Raw genomic sequence first — 19,123 nt, 5'->3', positions numbered from 1 at the left:
GGTGATGAAAGAAATCAGACAGGCCAAGGCAAACTATTTTATTAACATAATTGGTGAAGCAAAGGGAAATTCTAAATTGATCTGGGAGAATCTAAAAAAGTTAACAGGGAAAGACCATAGCAACACTGCAAAAAGACTAGAAATCATGGTGAATAACAATCTAACACAGGATGCAGTCGAAATAGCAATAGCAATAGCCTTCAAAGAGCAAGCAACAAGCTGCACAAGAACTCACTACTGTAATGGTCCAGGTTACAAAGTGGCTCAGTGACTCGTGTTTGCATCTCAATGTGAAAATAACTTTTTGCATGTTCTTCACAGAGGGCAACAGATGCTACTGAGCCAGATGTCTATGTGTCAGGGGAGAAGCTCCAGGTGGTATCTGATTAAGTACCTTGGCATCATACTTGATTCCAACCTCTCTTTTAAAAAGCAGGTGAAAAAGGTAATTCAAATTCAACCTAGCTAATTTCCGATTTATATGAAATTGTTTGACTACAGAGGTAGCAAAACTGTACTTCAAATCTATGCTACTACTCCACTTAACATACAGCTTGATTAGTTGGGCCCAAGCTTGCTGTACAACATTAAAACCTATTCAGTCTGTCTACAAACAGGCTCTCAAAGTGCTTGATAGGAAGCCTAATAGCCATCATCACTGTTACATCCTCAGAAAGCATGAGCTCCTGAGTTGGGAAAATCTTGTGCAATACATCGACGCATATCTTGTATTCAAGATCCTAAATGGCCTGGCTCCCCCTCCACTGTGTTTTTGTTAAACAGAAAACCAAAACATGTGGCAGCAGATCCACAAGGTCTGCCATGAGAGGTGACTGTATAGTTCCCTTAAGGAAAAGCACCTTTAGTAAATCCGCTTTCTCTGTGAGAGCTTCCCATGTCTGGAATACACTGCCATCAGACACACATAACTGCACCACCTATCACACTTTCACAAAATGCATAAAGACATGGCTAAAGGTCAATCAGATTTGTGAACATGGTCCCTAGCTGTGTGTTGCCGCTTTCCATGTTGTCTGTTGTCTGTAGCTTGTGAGGTGTGGAAACACTTTGTTGCTTTTATGAATTTTGTCTTGCTGCTTTTTGTTCTATGTTTCTCTGTCTGTATGCTACGTCTTGCTTGTCCTATGTTGCTCTGTCTGTATGCTATGTCTTGCTTGTCCTATGTTGCTCTGCGTATGCTCACTGCTCAATGATTGTCTATATTGTAATTGTTTTTAATAACCTGCCCAGGGACTACGGTTGAAAATTAACCGGCTGGTTAAAACCGGCACTTTTACTGAAACGTTGATTAATGTGCACTGTCCCTGTAAAAATAAAATAAACTCAAATTTTTTTAGTGGTACTCCTCTGCAGTTTTAAAGCAAATTTTATTCAATTCTACACTTTTTTGCCATGCGGCGGAGAGAAACATTAGCAGTTTTACAGCCAATAACGTGCAATTCTACATTTCTTGCCATAGTGGAGATCATTTTTTGCTATTTTAAGCTAATCTCCTGCAATTCTACACATTACAATGACTTATGGCATTATAAAATATAAATAAATTGTGACCACTTACTATATGACATTTCTTCCCTGCCTGTATCATCACAGCCTGCAGTTCAACAGAAGAACTCTGTCCATCACAAATACAATACACACTATGACACTTAACCTCATCAAATCAAATGTATTGGTTACATACACATGGTTAGCTGATGTTATTGCGAGTGTAGCGAAATGCTTGTGCTTCTTGTTCCTACAGTGCAGCAATATCTAACAAGTAACATCTAACAATTCCACAACAAATACCTAATACACACACATCTAAGTAAAGGAATGGAAAAAGTATATATCATTATATGGATGAGCAATGTCAGAGCGCATAGGCTAAGATGCAATAGATAATATAGAATACAGTATATATGAGATGAGTAATGCAAGATGTGTAAACATTATTAAAGTGGAATAATTAAAGTGACTAGTGTTCCATTTAAGGTGGCCAATGATTTCACGTCTGTATGTAGGCAGCAGCCTCTCTGTGGTAGTGATGCACAATCGAGAGCATCCTGTCGGGCTGTATCACCGCCTGGTACAGCAACTGCTCCGCCCACGACCGTAAGGCTCTCCAGAGGGTTGTGAGGTCTGCACAACGCATCACCGGGTGAAAACTACCTGCCCTCCAGGACACCTACACCACCCGATGTCACAGGAAGGCCATAAAGATCATCAAGGACAACAACCACCGAGCCACTGCCTGTTCACCCCGCTGTCATCCAGAAGGCGAGGTCAGTACAGGTGCATCAAAGCAGGGGCTGAGAGACTGCAAAACAGCTTCTATCTCAAGGCCATCAGACTGTTAAACAGCCACCACTAACATTGAGTGGCTGCTGCCAACATACTGACTCAACTCCAGCTCACTTCAATAATGGAAATTGATGTAAAAAATGTATCACTAGCCACTTTAAACAATGCCACTTAATATGTTTACATGCCCTACATTACTCATCTCATATGTATATGTATATACTGTACTCTATATCATCTACTGCATCTTGCCATCGTTATGTAATACATGTATCACTAGCCATTTTAAACTATGCCACTTTTATATGTTTACATACCCTACATTACTCATCTCATATGTGTATACTGTACTCGATACCATCTACTGCATCTTGCCTATGCCGCTCTGTACCATCACTCATTCATATATCTTTATGTACATATTCTTTATCCCTTTACACTTGTGTGTATAAGGTAGTAGTTTTGGAATTGTTAGGTTAGATTACTCGTTGGTTATTACTGCATTGTCGGAACTAGAAGCACAAGCATTTCGCTACACTCACATTAACATCTGCTAACCACATGTTTTTGACAAATACAATTATTTGATTTTGATTTAACAGTCTGATGGCCTTGAGATAGAAGCTGTTTTTCAGTGTCTTACCAGCGGAAGTACTAAGTGACAGAACAGATTTATTTATCCAGAAATCCTCTCCATTTAAAACGCACCCCAATATTACTGTAGTAAGTATTGTATTGATCTCAGATCTGTATGCATCTAACCACTGGAACATTTATGGAAATATATGATTAATCAATGTCCATATGTTACAGAAATAATTGCTAAAATTATATATACTGAACAGAAATATAAACACAACATTTTACAGAGTTACAGTTCATATAAGAAAATCAGTCAATTTAAATAAATACACAATTTCACATGACTGGGAATACAGATACAGTGCTTTCGGAAAGCATTCAGACCACTTGACTTTTTCCACATTTTATTATGTTGCAGCCTCATTCTAAAATTGATTACATTTTTTAAAAATCTACACACAATACCCCATAACAAAAAATCTAAATGTTTTTTAAAAATTTTTTTGCAAAAGTATGAAAAATAAATAACGATATCACATTTGCAAACGTATTCAGATCCTTTACTCTGTACTTTGTTGAAGCACCTTTGGCAGCGATTACAGTCACAAGTCTTCTTGGGTATGACGCTACAAGCTTTGCACACCTGTATTTAGGGAGTTTCTCCCTTCTTCTCTGCAGATCCTCTCAAGCTCTGTCAGGTTGGATGGGGAGCGTAGCTCCACAACTATTTTCAAGTCTCTCCAGATATGTTTGATCGGGTTCAAGTCCGGGCTCTGTCTGGGCCACTCAAGGACATTCAAAGACTTGTCCCGAAGCCACTCCTGCATCGTCTTGACTGTTTGCTTAGGTTCGTTGTCCTGTTGGAAGGTGAACCTTCGCTACAGTCCGAGGTCCTGAGCACTCTGAAAGCAGGTTTTTATTTAGGATCTCTCTGTACTTTGCGCCGTTCAGCTTCCCCTTGACTAGTCTCCCAGTCCCTGCCTCTGAAAGACATCCCCACAGCAGGATGCTGCCACCCCCATGTTTCACTGTAGGGATGGTGCCTGGTTTCCTCCAGACGTGATGCTTGGCATTCAGGCCAAAGAGTTCAATCTTGTTTTTTTCAGACTAGAGAATCTTGTTTCTCATGGTCTGAGAGTGCTTTAGGTGCCTTTTGGGAAACTCCAAGCAGGTTGTCATGTGCCTTTTACTGAAGAGTGGTTTCTGTCTGGACACTCTACCATAAAGGCCTGATTGGTAGAGTGCTGTAGATAAGGTTCTCCCATCTCCACAGAGGAACTCTGGAGCTCTGTCAGAGTGACCATCGGGTTCTTGGTCACCTCCCTGACTAAGGCCCTTCTCCCCTGATTGCTCAGTTTCACCAGGCAGCCAGCTCTAGGAGAATCTTGGTGATTCCAAACTTCTTCCATTTGAGAATGATGGAGACCACTGTGTTCTTGGGGACTTTTAATGCTCCAGATTTCTTTTGGTACTCATCCCCAGATCTGTGCCTCGACACAATCCTGTCTCGGAGTTCTACGGACAATTACTTCGACCTCATGGCTTGGTTTTTTCCCTGACATGCACTATCAACTGTGGGACCTTATATAGACAGCCTTTCCAAATAATTTCCAATCAATTGAATTTACCACAGGTGGACTCCAATCGAGTTGTAGAAACATCTCAAGAATGATCAATGGGTGACAGGTCTGCAGGCCACGGAGAACTGACATTTTCAGTTTTCAGGAATTGTGTACAGATCCTTGCGACATGGGGCAGTGCATTATCATGATGAATGGCAGGACAATGGGACTCAGCATCTCGTCATGCTGTCTCTGAGCATTCAAATTGCAATCGATAAAGTGCAGTAGTGTTCTTGGTCCGTAGCTTATGCCTGCCCATACATAACCCCACTACCACCATGGTTCACTCTGTTCAAAACGTGATCAGCAAACCGCTTGCCTACATGTGACCTACTTGTGTGCATGTACTGACATGTATGTGTAACGGATAGATACACACACACACATTGTTTTTAAAAGTATTTTATGTCTTGGACCCCAGTAAGACTAGCTGTTGCCACTGGCGTCGGCTAATGGGGATCCTAATCAATCGACTCCATACTCGTGGTCTGTGGTTGTGAGGCCGGTTGGACTTCCTGACAAATTCTCTAAAACAATGTTGGAGACGGTTTATGGTGGATAAATTAACATTCAATTCTCTGGCAACAGCTCTGGTGAACATTCCTGCAGTCAGCGTGCCAATTGCACGCTCTCTCAAAACTTGACACATCTTTGGCATTGTGTTGTGTGACCTTTTGTCCCCAGCACAAGGTACACCTGTGTAATGATCACGCTGTTTAATCAGCTTCTTGATATGCCACAACTGTCAGCTGGATGGATTAACTTGACAAAGGAGAAACGCTCACTAACCCGGATGTAAACAAATGTGTATGGAACATTTCTGGGATATTTTATTTCAGCTCATGAAACATGGGACCAACATTGTGGTTGCACAATCTCTGCTATTCTGCATAACTGCAGGCTTCAGAGGTTTCATTGATTTAATGGACTTCTGATTGATTACTCCATTTCTGGAGCTGCAGGTGACAACCATTACCCACATAAAAAGATCATAGTTAAGAGAGCGTTAAATCAGCTGAACATGTAGAATATGCTCTGTCATGTATGATTTATGAACATGCATTTAAGATTTGCCATGATGTAGCTTCCATGGCTCCCTCTGCTGGTCATTCCTGGAAGTCATATCATAGCAATGGGAAAAGGGGATACCTAGTCCATTGCACAACTGACTGCTTTCAACCAAAATGTGTCAACCAAAACTCCTGTGAGTCAGAGAGGCTGCCTTAATAGACATCCCCGGGAGGTTAACTGCTTTGGTCAAGGGCAGAACGACAGATTTTTTACCTTGGCTTCTCCTGGATTCGATCCAGCAACCTTCCGGTAACTGGCCCAACACTCCTACACGCCAGGCTACCTGCTGCCTAATAGATACCCTTCATTTTCTAATACTGCAACTTGTGGAGCATACCCTTTCACATGTATCAATAAGGGTATTAGTTGATTGACACATTTCATTTAGAGCTTTTTTTGAAGCTCTCAACCTGCCCCACTTGGATTGGGGAGCGCTCAACCATCCATTTCCTGTAGTCCATGATCAGCTCCTTCGACTCAATGACAATGAGGGAGAGGTTGTTGTCCTGGCACCACACTGCCAGGTCTTCCTCCCTATAGGCTATCATAGACCATAACAGACACGTTGCACACAGATCTACAGAAGGCAGGAAAACCCTCTATCCCACAAGCCTCTTCCGTACCCAGGAGACCAAGATCGAGGGCTCTAACCCCATTACCATTCAACGGTGGTGGACATTGAAAAGGAAATTGATGTCAAGCGTGAGTCACTGGCCAAACGCCACAAACACACATCTCATGGCTTGTGATTATTAGACACCCAGTATCTTCTTCTCTGGCTTGTTACATTCACTAATGTCCGGGTTTAAGGCCGTCAATGACCTGTTTGGTATTCACGGAGGTCAACACGGTCTGCTCCAACGACAGTCATTCACCTGATTGTCAACTTTGACCAAGGTTTGGATACATAGGAGAAAGATAGACAGGCCCTCTGACGTCAAGAGTGACCTACAGCTGTGTTATGAGGTGAATATGGTACCGGAGGGAGATTCAAACAGAGCGAGTGGGCCTCCATCATCAGTGCCACTGGAAACAGAGCAATATAAAATACTAGTTATTTCAACTGCAGACAGAGAATAGGGGACAAACACAATTGTGTAGGAAGAAAATGGAATAGGGGAGGGAGGGGCTATCCACCCACCCATCCCCTTTTTAATTCAGAGTTCTTGAAGTAAACAACTATTACCCAAGCTAGAGTGCTGGGGAAATGATACAATGGTAATTATTCCATAAATGCTCCATAATTAACCATTGCAGTCAAAGATGACAGCACATGTTGAGTCAATGAGTGTTGCTGACTTGGAACAAGCTGTATGTAATTATATCACTTCATTTCCCCCTTCAGTTATCACTTCTGACCCGATAAAACAAGCTTGTGTTCAACGTGACAGCTCATAGTGGGTATCTCGGCAACCTCCTGACACCTTTCGCAGAGAAACAACAACCTATCAATCATGGCATTTGCAGGTATTATCAGCTACATAGCACTGTGACCTGCCATCTCCAGATGGAATCCAGGTAGCTGCTGACCCACAAGTTCTATTCAGGATCCATAACCTGGCAATAAGGGTTATTGGCTACTTCACCATGTATGACATCAGTAGAGAGGCATGTTGGTCCCCTCCAGCAGAGCCCCACTGTGCTCTCCCTCCTTCACTCACACAACCACAGTGGAAAGAATGCAGGCTCTCTGGGCCTGGAATCAATCTGCATTCATCACAGTGCCATAGCCACAGGGATCAAATCGGTGCTCGTCCTTGTGGTATATTTGCGTAACAAATTGGCAGTGCACATCTTATGCACAGACTCGCTGGCACTCCAGTGATTGAAGGGGCACACACGCAGTCGCACACACACAAACACACAAACAAACACAAACAAACAAACAAACGTATTACAAAAGAAAAATGCCGTTAGATGGAAAATAACTTTAATAAAACTCATATGAAAACAAAAAACTGGAAAACCATAAAAGCCTGTACATTTGACAATATTCAGTGTCTGAGAGACTTAAGAAGGCTAGCGGTGAGAAACACAGCAGCAATACACATGAACCCACAGTGACAACCATTATAGCCTCAGGCATTAGAGCCCAAGGGTTCATTTACATAATATACATGTAGACTCCTATACGGATATTGCACAAAATCAAAACACGGATACTGGAAGAGCCCCTCATGACAAACCCAGGAAGTAGCTTTGAATCGCAGTGTTACACCTTCTGCTGGCAAACCCCTCCCACAGGTCCAAAACTCCACCCATTTCAGCTGATGTAAAAAAAAAGACATTTTTCACACAAACATTCGATTTTTGAACAGATTATTAAAAACACAGTAAAAACAAACCTAAAACGACAAAGTTCACTTTTGTTTTGGTCCTAAAAGGCATTTTAGTTACATGCTTCGGTTATTTCTTAGTGAGTTCTTTCATTGTGGTTATCATGTAAGCAGTTTTGTGCTTTGAAAGACTAGTTCTGGCATCCTTAGGCAAGTCTGTCTAAGACAGAATCTCTATGGGGTAGTGATAATACCTCTATGGGGTAGTGTGGTGATGACGCACCCTTTGTGTCTGTTCTGTTTACCCAACAAACACCATGATTTGATAAAATACAGGAACACAGGAATGTTACATCCACATTCCCAAGCAGGAACACAAAATAAAGTGTTAGAAACATTTTAAGCTCTCTCTCTCCCTCCGTCCTTTCTTCAAAATGGTGCCAGTGTTTGATGGTCCAATTCACCCCTTTTCTCAAAGACAGAAGCTGCGTGACCAAATTGAACCGCCCCACCCACATGGATGCCTCTTCCCTAGAGCTAAACCACCAAATCAAATCGGCGAATGTTAACTCAGCCAAATCTTTCCCTAGAGTTTGTTTTATTCCAAGTAGGATAGCAGCCTTCATGAGAAATATTATAATATTGGTAACCATCTGGATGTCACCGGGATGGTGTATTCAGTGTGGAGCGCACAGCATGCACGCCAAATCAGTGTTCTTTGCCCCAGCTTGCTGAGCACTGCTTTCCCGCAGTTCTGTTAAGGTTACAGCGAGGGAAATAACTAGCTAGCTACTAGGAGGGGACAGAGGAGTGCGTAAAGTTGAAAAACCTGCACATAAACTTTTCTTTAGCTGTCGGGAGGAGGCGTCCAGAGAATTTGGTCATGAGTGACTCTTTCTCAAGACCACAGGATCAGAGGGTCTCTCTCTCTAACTCTGTCTCTAGTAGTCTGGCACATATACATCTTAAACATCTTAGATAGAATTAAATCTTAAATGGCAATAAAATAAAAACATGAAAAAAACCTAAAAGATACAATCTGTTCCAGTTTTCAGGCACACTTTCAAGATGGACTGGAGCCTCGTGAGGAAAAGTCCAATAAGACCCACTTCCTCTGGCCATGAGCACGTTTTGGTGTCATTTAAAGACACGCGGGTGAGCCACTTTGGTCCTCAGTCTTTACACACCCAGTCTCTACGTGTGCTGTCAATCAAACTGTCTGGTGCAAGGCCTGGAGTGGGTGTGATCAACCCCAACCTCTCCCTTTAAGTCCAACACGAGGCAGATCAGAAGTCCTACTGACAACCACCCCTGTCCCCTTCCTCATTAGTTCAGTCTAGTCCAGGCTCCAAGGGGGCAGTCCATTTACAACGGGGGGGGGGGGGGTCGGAGAAACCACACTATTCCTCAGGTGTTGGGCTCTGACTCTCACTGAGCGAGTGCAAAACACGCAACCACATTACCCACAAATATGTCACAAGATCAGGGAGAGACAATGGGACTGCTGGACTGGCTGGAGGCACACAGCAGCTTCAAAAGCCAGAGGAAAGGCAAAGGGAGGGGGATTTAAGCCTGTAAGAGCATGTGTGTTTAAGATGGTCTTCTAGGTTCCCTTCTTTAAGGCCCCAAGTCCAGTCCTGTCTGGTCTTCGCCCCTTAGCAACACCTTAGCCCGCTCAATCACGGTTGTCCCAGCCCTGGATAGACCTCAGACCCTCCTAACCCCTGACCTTTAACCCTCCAGCTTCAGGATGTCTGTCTGTTCTAGGAGCGGTTGTCCTTGACCACGTTGTGGGCCATCCAGTTGACTTTGGTGGTCCAGCTCTCTCTCAGCGCCTCGTCAAACTTCTGGCGGAACTGTTTCAGTGCCTCGTCGTCGGTCTTCCCCAGGGCCAGAGAGTCCTACAGGGGAGAAGGGAGGAGACTTAACTACTCTTATCATAACAGATTACTTCTGTAGCACATGTAAACTGTAGCCCATGTGACGTGGCCAACTATATACTGCGTGCGTGTGTGTGTGTGAATTACTTTTAGGTACTGTATATCCTTGACCGAGGTGAGCTCTGGCAGTCCAGCAGTCAGCATGAGGGCAAACAGGGTGATGAAGAGGTTCCCATTCCGCCTCAGAATCAGGTAGGCTTGTTCACAGTAATTACGGAAACTAGGCACAACACACACATTCAGTTCACTATACATTTACTCAAGTAGATAATTGATAAAAGCTAGGCAACAGATAGTGTTCCCGGCCTGGATCACCTGAGTAGTGAAAGGGGACAGAAGCTCACCTGCCAAACTTCTCAGTGTTGCCCGTCTTTCCCTGTTGGATGACGTGGATGAAGTCATGGGTCAGGATGAAGGGGACGCGTTCCCTCTTGATGCCAAACTTGGACTTGAAGTTCCCCAGGATATGCCCAAAGTCTATGTGGAAGAGCTGAGACACACACACAATGTAAGAACTTGATTCCATTAAAAGAGTCCATAAATGAACCTCTGTGATTTAGCCTGTCGTACAGGAGAGCACCTCGACCCACCTGTCCAGTGCTGCGGACCATGATGTTGTCACTGTGGCGGTCACCTATCCCCAGGACGTAGGTGGCCACGCAGTAGCCTGCACATGACAGGGTGAACTCCTCGATCGCCTTCTCCAGAGCATCTCTGCATAGTACACAAACACAAAATAAAGTGTTGGCCAAGTGGGAGCTTTCACTGGGTTTGCACCGCCAAAGCATAGCAGCTCACTAACATGTTGCCTGTTATATACAGTTACATATCTATGAAATAGGTCAGTAATACACATAACTTTTGGAAAGTCACATTGAGAAAGAGCCCTGGTGTAAGAAACAAACAAACCCGTTTGGGAAAGTGTGGTTTTACCCAGAGTTCTTCTCTTTGAGCCAGTTGAGCAGTGCGTCCTTGTTGAAGGCTGCGGCGGCCGCAACGTTGCTACTGGTCAGCTGGATGTTGGCGATGGTATCCGCCGACGACACCACCTCGATCAGCCCGGATCGGTCACCAGTCGCTAGGCAACCGTAAGGCACAATTCTGCACAGACACATTTTGTTCCAATGAATCATCATCAACACCATTGAGATGCACCCTATTATTATCTCCATGTTGTTTCCCTTTTCCCCGGATCGGTCTCAGCATGTGACCAGAATGTACGCATGATCACACTCCAAATAACACATCACAGTGGTTTTATGACCCTGTCTGCAGAGCTCCTTCTGCTCGCTGAGCCCTTGTCCCTGTAACCTAACAGCCTGCCCCCCAGCTCAACTGTCAAAACAATCCCACACACTGTTCAGCTCCAGATGTGGTAGACTGTGTGTGTGTCAGAGTATGAGAGCGAGCGCTAGTGTGTGTGGATTTGATTAGGATGAGAAGCGGGTAGTGGGTGTGTGATGCAGGGGGTATGGATGTGGGGAGGTTAGAGGTCAGGCTAGCAGGGGGTGATTAAGGGTCCCCCCCCCCCCCCAACACAGCTTCCCCTTCCCTACAGAGAACAGGAACAAACAAGCCTTACTGACAGAGTCTGACTGAGGACACACACCTTTTATATTAATATACACACCTAAGGTCCAGATTGGCCTCCTTCCATAGCAGATCCATCAACCTCAAGATCTGCAGTGTCAACATGTCTTGTCTCAGGTCTGGAAAGAGAGAGGAGTCTTTCATTCATCCTTCCAGCTTCAAACCACCTTCCATAATACACATCCCTCCATCTTGACCTCACTATTCTTCCCTCGCTCTCTCCCCCTGAACTTTAGTGATCTTACATTTCATCTCTTAGAGGATGGTAGCCTAGCGCTTAAGGGCATTGGGCCAGTAACTGAAAGGTCGCTAGTTCGAATCCCGCAGCTGACTAGGTGAAAAATTGGTTGATGTGTCCTTGAGCAAAGCACTTAATCCTAATTGCTCATGCAAGTCTCTCTGGATAAGAGCGTCTGCTAAATGACTAACATGTCAATGTTAGATCCAACCCCCTCGTACCGTCTCCATTCTTGAAGATGATTCCCAGGGTGTCTCCCCCCAGCAGCTTGTTGTTGTAGACGATCCACAGAGGCTTCATCTTAGAGTCCATGTACCGACACTTCTCCACACTGGCAGGGATGAAAGAGGGAGGAATGCGGGAGAAAAAGCAAAAAAATAGAGCAAGAGAGTCAAATCATAGTCATCCACATCCCCCTCTCCACTCCCATCTAACCCTCTCCCCCTGGTCCTTACTTGATTCCAGAGAGCAGGACACTGGGATTGAGAGGGGAGTGCAGGTCAGAGAGGGTCTCTGTGTAGCCACTCTGTCTCAGACAAGTCATCATGGCCTCTTTGGTGAGCATGGCCTCCTTGGTCTTACTGCGGGCGTTCTTGATGGTGCCCAGCTTGATCAGCTCATTTACAGACTTCAGCTTGCTCAGAGCCTCCACCTATGGAGAGAGGGGGCGTAATGTTGTTACAACACAGACTTCAGCTTGCTCAGAGCCTCCACCTATAGAGAGAGAGGGCGTAATGTTGTTACAACACAGACTTCAGCTTGCTCAGAGCCTCCACCTATGGAGAGAGAGGGCGTAATGTTGTTACAACACAGACTTCAGCTTGCTCAGAGCCTCCACCTATGGAGAGAGAGGGCGCAATGTTGTTACAACACAGACTTCAGCTTGCTCAGAGCCTCCACCTATGGAGAGAGGGGGCGTAATGTTGTTACAACACAGACTTCAGCTTGCTCAGAGCCTCCACCTATAGAGAGAGAGGGCGTAATGTTGTTACAACACAGACTTCAGCTTGCTCAGAGCCTCCACCTATGGAGAGAGAGGGCGTAATGTTGTTACAACACAGACTTCAGCTTGCTCAGAGCCTCCACCTATGGAGAGAGAGGGCGTAATGTTGTTACAACACAAACTTCAGCTTGCTCAGAGCCTCCACCTATGGAGAGAGAGGGCGTAATGTTGTTACAACACAGACTTCAGCTTGCTCAGAGCCTCCACCTATGGAGAGAGAGGGGGCGTAATGTTGTTACAACACAGACTTCAGCTTGCTCAGAGCCTCCACCTATGGAGAGAGAGGGCGTAATGTTGTTACAACACAGACTTCAGCTTGCTCAGAGCCTCCACCTATGGAGAGAGAGAGGGGGCGTAATGTTGTTACAACACAGACTTCAGCTTGCTCAGAGCCTCCACCTATGGAGAGAGAGGGCGTAATGTTGTTACAACACAGACTTCAGCTTGCTCAGAGCCTCCACCTATGGAGAGAGAGGGCGTAATGTTGTTACAACACAGACTTCAGCTTGCTCAGAGCCTCCACCTATGGAGAGAGAGAGGGGGCGTAATGTTGTTACAACACAGACTTCAGCTTGCTCAGAGCCTCCACCTATGGAGAGAGAGAGGGGGCGTAATGTTGTTACAACACAGACTTCAGCTTGCTCAGAGCCTCCACCTATGGAGAGAGGGGGCGTAATGTTGTTACAACACAGACTTCAGCTTGCTCAGAGCCTCCACCTATGGAGAGAGAGGGCGTAATGTTGTTACAACACAGACTTCAGCTTGCTCAGAGCCTCCACCTATAGAGAGAGAGAGGGTGTAATGTTGTTACAACACAGACTTCAGCTTGCTCAGAGCCTCCACCTATGGAGAGAGAGGGCGTAATGTTGTTACAACACAGACTTCAGCTTGCTCAGAGCCTCCACCTATGGAGAGAGAGGGGGTAATGTTGTTACATCACAGACTTCAGCTTGCTCAGAGCCTCCACCTATGGAGAGAGAGAGGGTGTAATGTTGTTACATCATAGAAGAAACACAATGTAATAATGATGAAATTACACCACTGCTGTATTGCCTTTCAAATCTGACACAGATGCTACGCATGACAGCATGGGCTTCCTGAAACATCTCACAGTGTGGTAGTTAATTCCAAAACAGGAAGGAGAGCAGTGAACAGGAAGTGGGAGGAAGCTGCCAGCAGTGCGGATGTCAGGGCTAATACAGTAGAGGTCAGAAGTCAGGCTGCTGTCATCTGACTTCTTTATAAATAACCCCATTCTGAACTAAAGGGAAACTATAGAATTAGAGGTGGTGACAGAATTAGATATACTGTAGTGATTCATTCACAGGTTAAGGTTGGGGTCAGGGCGTGAGCGCGCCCGTGTTGGGGTCCTTACCTGTTTCTTCAGGACCTCAATGTGAGGGATGCTGCCGCGACAGTAAGCCTCCAGAATGAGAGAGAACTGGACAGCGACGGCTGGCATGTGCATCTCTGACCTACAGGGGGCAGCACAGTCACCCTACAGTTACAGTGGCAGTCATACCTGGGGTGGGTTAATGCACATAACCTCACGGAACAAACAGCCTGTGTAGAGGAAAATGTATTTTAAATCTTTACACCCACGCACACACCCTGACACACGCACGCACAAACCCTGACACACGCACGCACGCACCCTGACACACGCACGCACGCACGCACCCTGACACACGCACGCACGCACCCTGACACACGCACGCACGCACCCTGACACACGCACGCACGCACCCTGACACACGCACGCACCCTGACACACGCACGCACCCTGACACACGCACGCACGCACCCTGACACACGCACGCACCCACGCACGCACCCTGACACACGCACGCACCCACGCACGCACCCTGACACACGCACGCACCCTGACACACGCACGCACCCTGACACACGCACGCACCCTGACACACGCACGCACCCTGACGCACGCACGCACCCTGACACACGCACGCACGCACCCTGACACACGCACGCACGCACCCTGACACACGCACGCACGCACCCTGACACACGCACGCACGCACCCTGACACACGCACGCATGCACCCTGACACACACACACACCCTTACACACACACACACACCCTTACACACACACACCCTTACACACACACCCTTACACACACACCCTTAGACAAGCACCCTAAGCCTCCTTCACTCACGCCGCCAAACTTACCCTAGTAAAACTGACTTTCCTACCGATCCTCGACTTCGGCGATGTCATCTACAAAATAGCTTCCAATACTCCACTCAGCAAACTGGATGCAGTTTATCACAGTGCCATCCGTTTTGTTACTAAAGCACCTTATACCACCCACCACTGCGACCTGTATGCTCTAGTCGGCTGGCCTTCGCTACATATTCGTTGCCAGACCCACTGGCTCCAGGTCATCTACAAGTCCATGCTAGGTTAAGCTCTGCCTTATCTCAGCTCACTGGTCACGATAACAACACCCACCCGTAGCACGCGCTCCAGCAGGTGTATCTCACTGATCATCCCTAAAGCCAACACCTCATTTGGCCGCATTTCCTTCCAGTTCTCTGCTACCTGTGACTGGAACGAATTGCAAAAATCGCTGAAGTTGGAGACTTATCTCCCTCACCAACTTTAAACATCTGCTATCTGAGCAACCGATCGCTGCAGCTGTACATAGTCCGTCGGTAAATAGCCCACCCAATTTACCTACCTCATCCCCATACTGTTTTTATTTATTTACTTTTCTGCACTTTTGCACTTCTGATCATTTATCACTCCAGTGTTAATCTGCTAAATTGTAATTATTCGTCTACCTCCTCATGCCTTTTGCACACAATGTATATAGACTTTTTTTCCTACTGTGTTATTGACTTGTTTATTGTTTACTCCATGTTTAACTCTGTGTTGTCTGTTCACACTGCTATGCTTTATCTTGGCCAGGTCGCAGTTGTAAATGAGAACTTGTTCTCAACTAGCCTACCTGGTTAAATAAAGGTGAAAAAAATAATAATTACACACACACACACACACACACACACACACACACACACACACACACACACACCGTCTCACTCTCTCTCACCTGAGATGCCAGAAGAGGAAGTGTCCTATGTTGCGGTTGCACTGGGCTCTGTTTAGTAGGAAGCGGGTGAGGGCACAGTCATAGTAGGGTTCATAACGTAACACCTGGACCAGCTGGAGCAGGTACTGAGACAACTCCTCATCACTGGGAGGGGGGAGAGCAGGGGGCGGAAAAGGGGTGAGAGGAAAAGAGAGAGGAGAGGGGGGAGAGCAGGAGCAGAAGAGGGGGTGAGGGAGAGGGGGTGAGAGGGAGAAGAGCCAGAGCGGGAGTGGAAGAGATAGTGAATAAGACATTACAACAGTAAGTGAACTAGGAATAGTTATGTGTGAGCGTGTCTGTGAGCGTGTGGATTACCTCATATCCCTCAGGCAGCCCACAGCGTACTCTCTGACGTACTGGTCTGGATAGTTAAAGTCAAGCAGCTCCAGAGCGTCCCTGGGACTCAGCTTGGGCCAGATCTGCAGCAAGGCCTGGAGCTGAGAGACAGATCATTCACTATGATTAATAACCAATACAGGAGTACAGCAGATCTTTGAAGGGACTGATGAGGGGCATAGTGGTATGGGCTAGGGGTTCATTTAGGATCTGACCATTAAGGCACACTAGTTTATTGCCCTTGAGAAAAAATTGAGTGTGTTAAAGAACACTATCAATACACAAGACAGGTTTATGTGGCACAGTATGTACCTGGGCCATGTCCTCATGTTTGCTCCACTTCACGGAGAGCAGCAGTTTGGGCAGTGACTGGGGGAAGTTCTCCATGCAGTCGTAGCGTAGTGTCCAGATGAGGTCCTTCTCATTCTCACACAGCTGGGACAGAGGGTCCCTCTCCATGATCTCCTTCAGCTCAATGTGGAACTTCTTACCGCCTCGGCCCTGTGGAGAAACAGCAGAGGTGGTAAGTTACCACTAGGTGGCAGCACAAGGTAAGAAATCACATTACGTACAGAGGAGTAGCAAGGGGTGCTAAAGGTAGAAGTCACCATTAACCACAGATCTGGAATCAGAGTACACTGCATGTAATCCTATCCACCATCAGAGAGATACAAATAGATCTGTACTTGCATGCATGTTTGATTGCTTTATGGATCAACAATGAAACATTGTTAGTCGACACAGAATAAGAGCTTGAAGCTTGAGACCGTAAGAACGCTATGTAAGTACGCTACGGTCACAAGACGCAGGCCTCCTAATTGTCCCTAGAATTTCTAAGCAAACAGCTGGAGGCAGGGCTTTCTCCTATAGAGCTCCATGTTTATGGAATGGTCTGCCTACCCATGTGAGAGACGCAAACTCGGTCTCAACCTTTAAGTCTTTACTGAAGCCTCATCTCTTCAGTAGGTCCTATGATTGAGTGTAGTCTGGCCCAGGAGTGTGAAGGTGAACGGAAAGGCTCTGGAGCAACGAACCGCCCTTGCTGTCTCTGCCTGGCCGGTTCCCCTCTTTCCACTGGGATTCTCTGCCTCTAACCCCATTACAAGTGCTGAGTCACTGGCTTACTGGTGCTCTTTCATGCCGTCCCTAGGAGGGGTGCGTCACTTGAGTGGGTTGAGTCATTGATGTGATCTTCCTGTCTGGGTTGGCGCCCCCCCTTGGGTTGTGCAGTGGCGGAGATCTTTTAGGGCTATACTCGGCCTCGTCTCAGGATGGTAAATTGGTGGTTGAAGATATCCCTCTAGTGGTGTGGGGGCTGTGCTTTGGCAAAGTGGGTAGGGTTATATCCTTCCTGTTTGGCCCTGTCCAGGGGTATCATCGGATGGGGCCACAGTGTCTCCTGACCCCTCCTGTCTCAGCCTCCAGTATTTATGCTGCAGTACTTTGTGTGTCGGGGGGCTAGGATCAGTTTGTTATATCTGGAGTACTTCTCCTGTCTTATCCGGTGTCCTGTGTGAATTTAAGTGTGCTCTCTCTAATTCTCTAGGAGGACCTGAGCCCTAGGATCATGCCTCAGGACTACCTGGCCTGATGACTCCTTGCTGTCCCCAGTCCACCTGGCCGTGCTGCTGCTCCAGTTTCAACTGTTCTGCCTGCGGCTATGGAATCCTGACCTGTTCACCGGACGTGCTACCTGTCCCAGACCTGCTGTTTTCAACTCTCTAGAGACAGCAGGAGTGGTAGAGATACTCTTAATGATCAGCTATGAAAAGCCAACTGACATTTACTCCTGAGGTGCTGACTTGCTGCACCCTCGACAACTACTGTGACTATTATTATTTGACCATGCTGGTCATTTATGAACATTTGAACATCTTGGCCAGCCACAATCTCCACCCGGCACAGCCAGAAGAGGACTGGCCACCCCTCGTAGCCTGGTTCCTCTCTAGGTTTCTTCCTAGGTTTTGGCCTTTCTAGGGAGTTTTTCCAAGCCACCGTGCTTCTACACCTGCATTGCTTGCTGTTTGGGGTTTTAGGCTGGGTTTCTGCACAGCACTGAGATATCAGCTGATGTACGAAGGGCTATATAAATACATTTGATTTGATTTGAAAACCTCTACCACACACACACACCTCCTTGCAAGGGACATGTTTTGGCAAGCCCTCTGCTTCACACGGTGTTACATAACTGTGTGTCCTGTTCCACAGGGGCTTTAGGATGGGTGATTTTGTTGGTTCCCACAAGGTCAAATGCTATTTCTAGGGGGTTTAGGGTTAAGGTTAGAATTTGTGTTAGGGTTAGAATTACGTTAAAAGGTTAAGGTTAGATTTTTAGGTTAGGGTTAAGGTAAGAGTACAGGTAAGGAATACTATGATTTTGAATGGGACTGAATTGTGTCCCCCCACAAGGTTAGCTGTACAAGACTGTGTGTGTGTGTGTGTGTGTGGAACAGGAGGGCTGATCTTAGCCTCAGATTCCTCCGAGAGACACTATTGTGACAGTGCACCAGCCTGCCAACACCATCCTGGATCAGGACTGACTGGGTTGCCCTGGAAACCAGTCATAGCAATATCCTCCCCTCTAACACATTTGGTGTCTGCTTTCTGTCCTAGAAATGCTTGCAACATGCCTGGCGCCTGCTGCTCTGGAGTAAAGGGAGCACTTGTGTGTGTAAGTGTTTGAGTTGTTGGAACTCACGACAGTACCATGGGCAAGCAGTCGCTTGACCCGGCGATCTCTGCAGCTTTCTCCAGAATCTGCAGAGGTAGACCACACACACATCCATGTCAGTGGTCAAAATACTTCACAATGATAACCATGTTTGAATACGTCAGGGTGTGCGTGTCCTCACCTTGTCGAAGGGGGGGAATAGGATGGTGTGAGGGTTGTAGTCAGGGAGGTGGATGTGGAGTGCTGTAGTGTTCTCAGTGTAAGGGTTGGTCTGGATGGTTCCTATGGGGTTCAGCATCTCTTCAAGTTCATCTGGGGGAGACAGAAAAATCACTCAAACATGCCACTAACATTTAGTGTATAAGTATGTA

General features: G+C 46.2%; 1 protein-coding gene across 3 annotated transcripts in view; it reads right to left on the bottom strand.

The window, feature by feature from the left end:
- Positions 1 to 7,495: 7,495 nt before the first annotated feature.
- The window catches only part of LOC110503149 (phosphatidylinositol 4,5-bisphosphate 3-kinase catalytic subunit beta isoform), an 88,684-nt gene continuing 77,056 nt past the window's right edge, over positions 7,496 to 19,123 (bottom strand). Inside the window, exons 11-24 of one of the 3 annotated variants that reach the window (XM_036961154.2) lie at positions 18,934 to 19,064; positions 18,788 to 18,838; positions 16,394 to 16,582; positions 16,061 to 16,182; positions 15,707 to 15,850; positions 14,005 to 14,104; positions 12,082 to 12,278; positions 11,848 to 11,957; positions 11,429 to 11,507; positions 10,732 to 10,899; positions 10,389 to 10,512; positions 10,143 to 10,288; positions 9,886 to 10,018; positions 7,496 to 9,759 (exon numbers count right to left, since the gene is read on the bottom strand). In XM_036961154.2, coding sequence (XP_036817049.1) covers positions 9,622 to 9,759; positions 9,886 to 10,018; positions 10,143 to 10,288; positions 10,389 to 10,512; positions 10,732 to 10,899; positions 11,429 to 11,507; positions 11,848 to 11,957; positions 12,082 to 12,278; positions 14,005 to 14,104; positions 15,707 to 15,850; positions 16,061 to 16,182; positions 16,394 to 16,582; positions 18,788 to 18,838; positions 18,934 to 19,064 — 1,832 coding nt within the window. In that variant the 3' untranslated portion in view covers positions 7,496 to 9,621. Of the gene's footprint in view, positions 9,760 to 9,885; positions 10,019 to 10,142; positions 10,289 to 10,388; positions 10,513 to 10,731; positions 10,900 to 11,428; positions 11,508 to 11,847; positions 11,958 to 12,081; positions 12,279 to 13,461; positions 13,597 to 14,004; positions 14,105 to 15,706; positions 15,851 to 16,060; positions 16,183 to 16,393; positions 16,583 to 18,779; positions 18,839 to 18,933; positions 19,065 to 19,123 lie in introns of those variants that run through there. The other 2 variants (XR_016491417.1, XM_090218836.1) reach the window with 2 other exon arrangements.

This window comes from Oncorhynchus mykiss, chromosome 24 (genome assembly GCF_057628025.1).
Source record: "Oncorhynchus mykiss isolate SJ-2025 chromosome 24, ASM5762802v1, whole genome shotgun sequence".
Taxonomy (NCBI): domain Eukaryota; kingdom Metazoa; phylum Chordata; class Actinopteri; order Salmoniformes; family Salmonidae; genus Oncorhynchus; species Oncorhynchus mykiss.
This window is presented reverse-complemented; position numbering and strand designations above follow the sequence as displayed.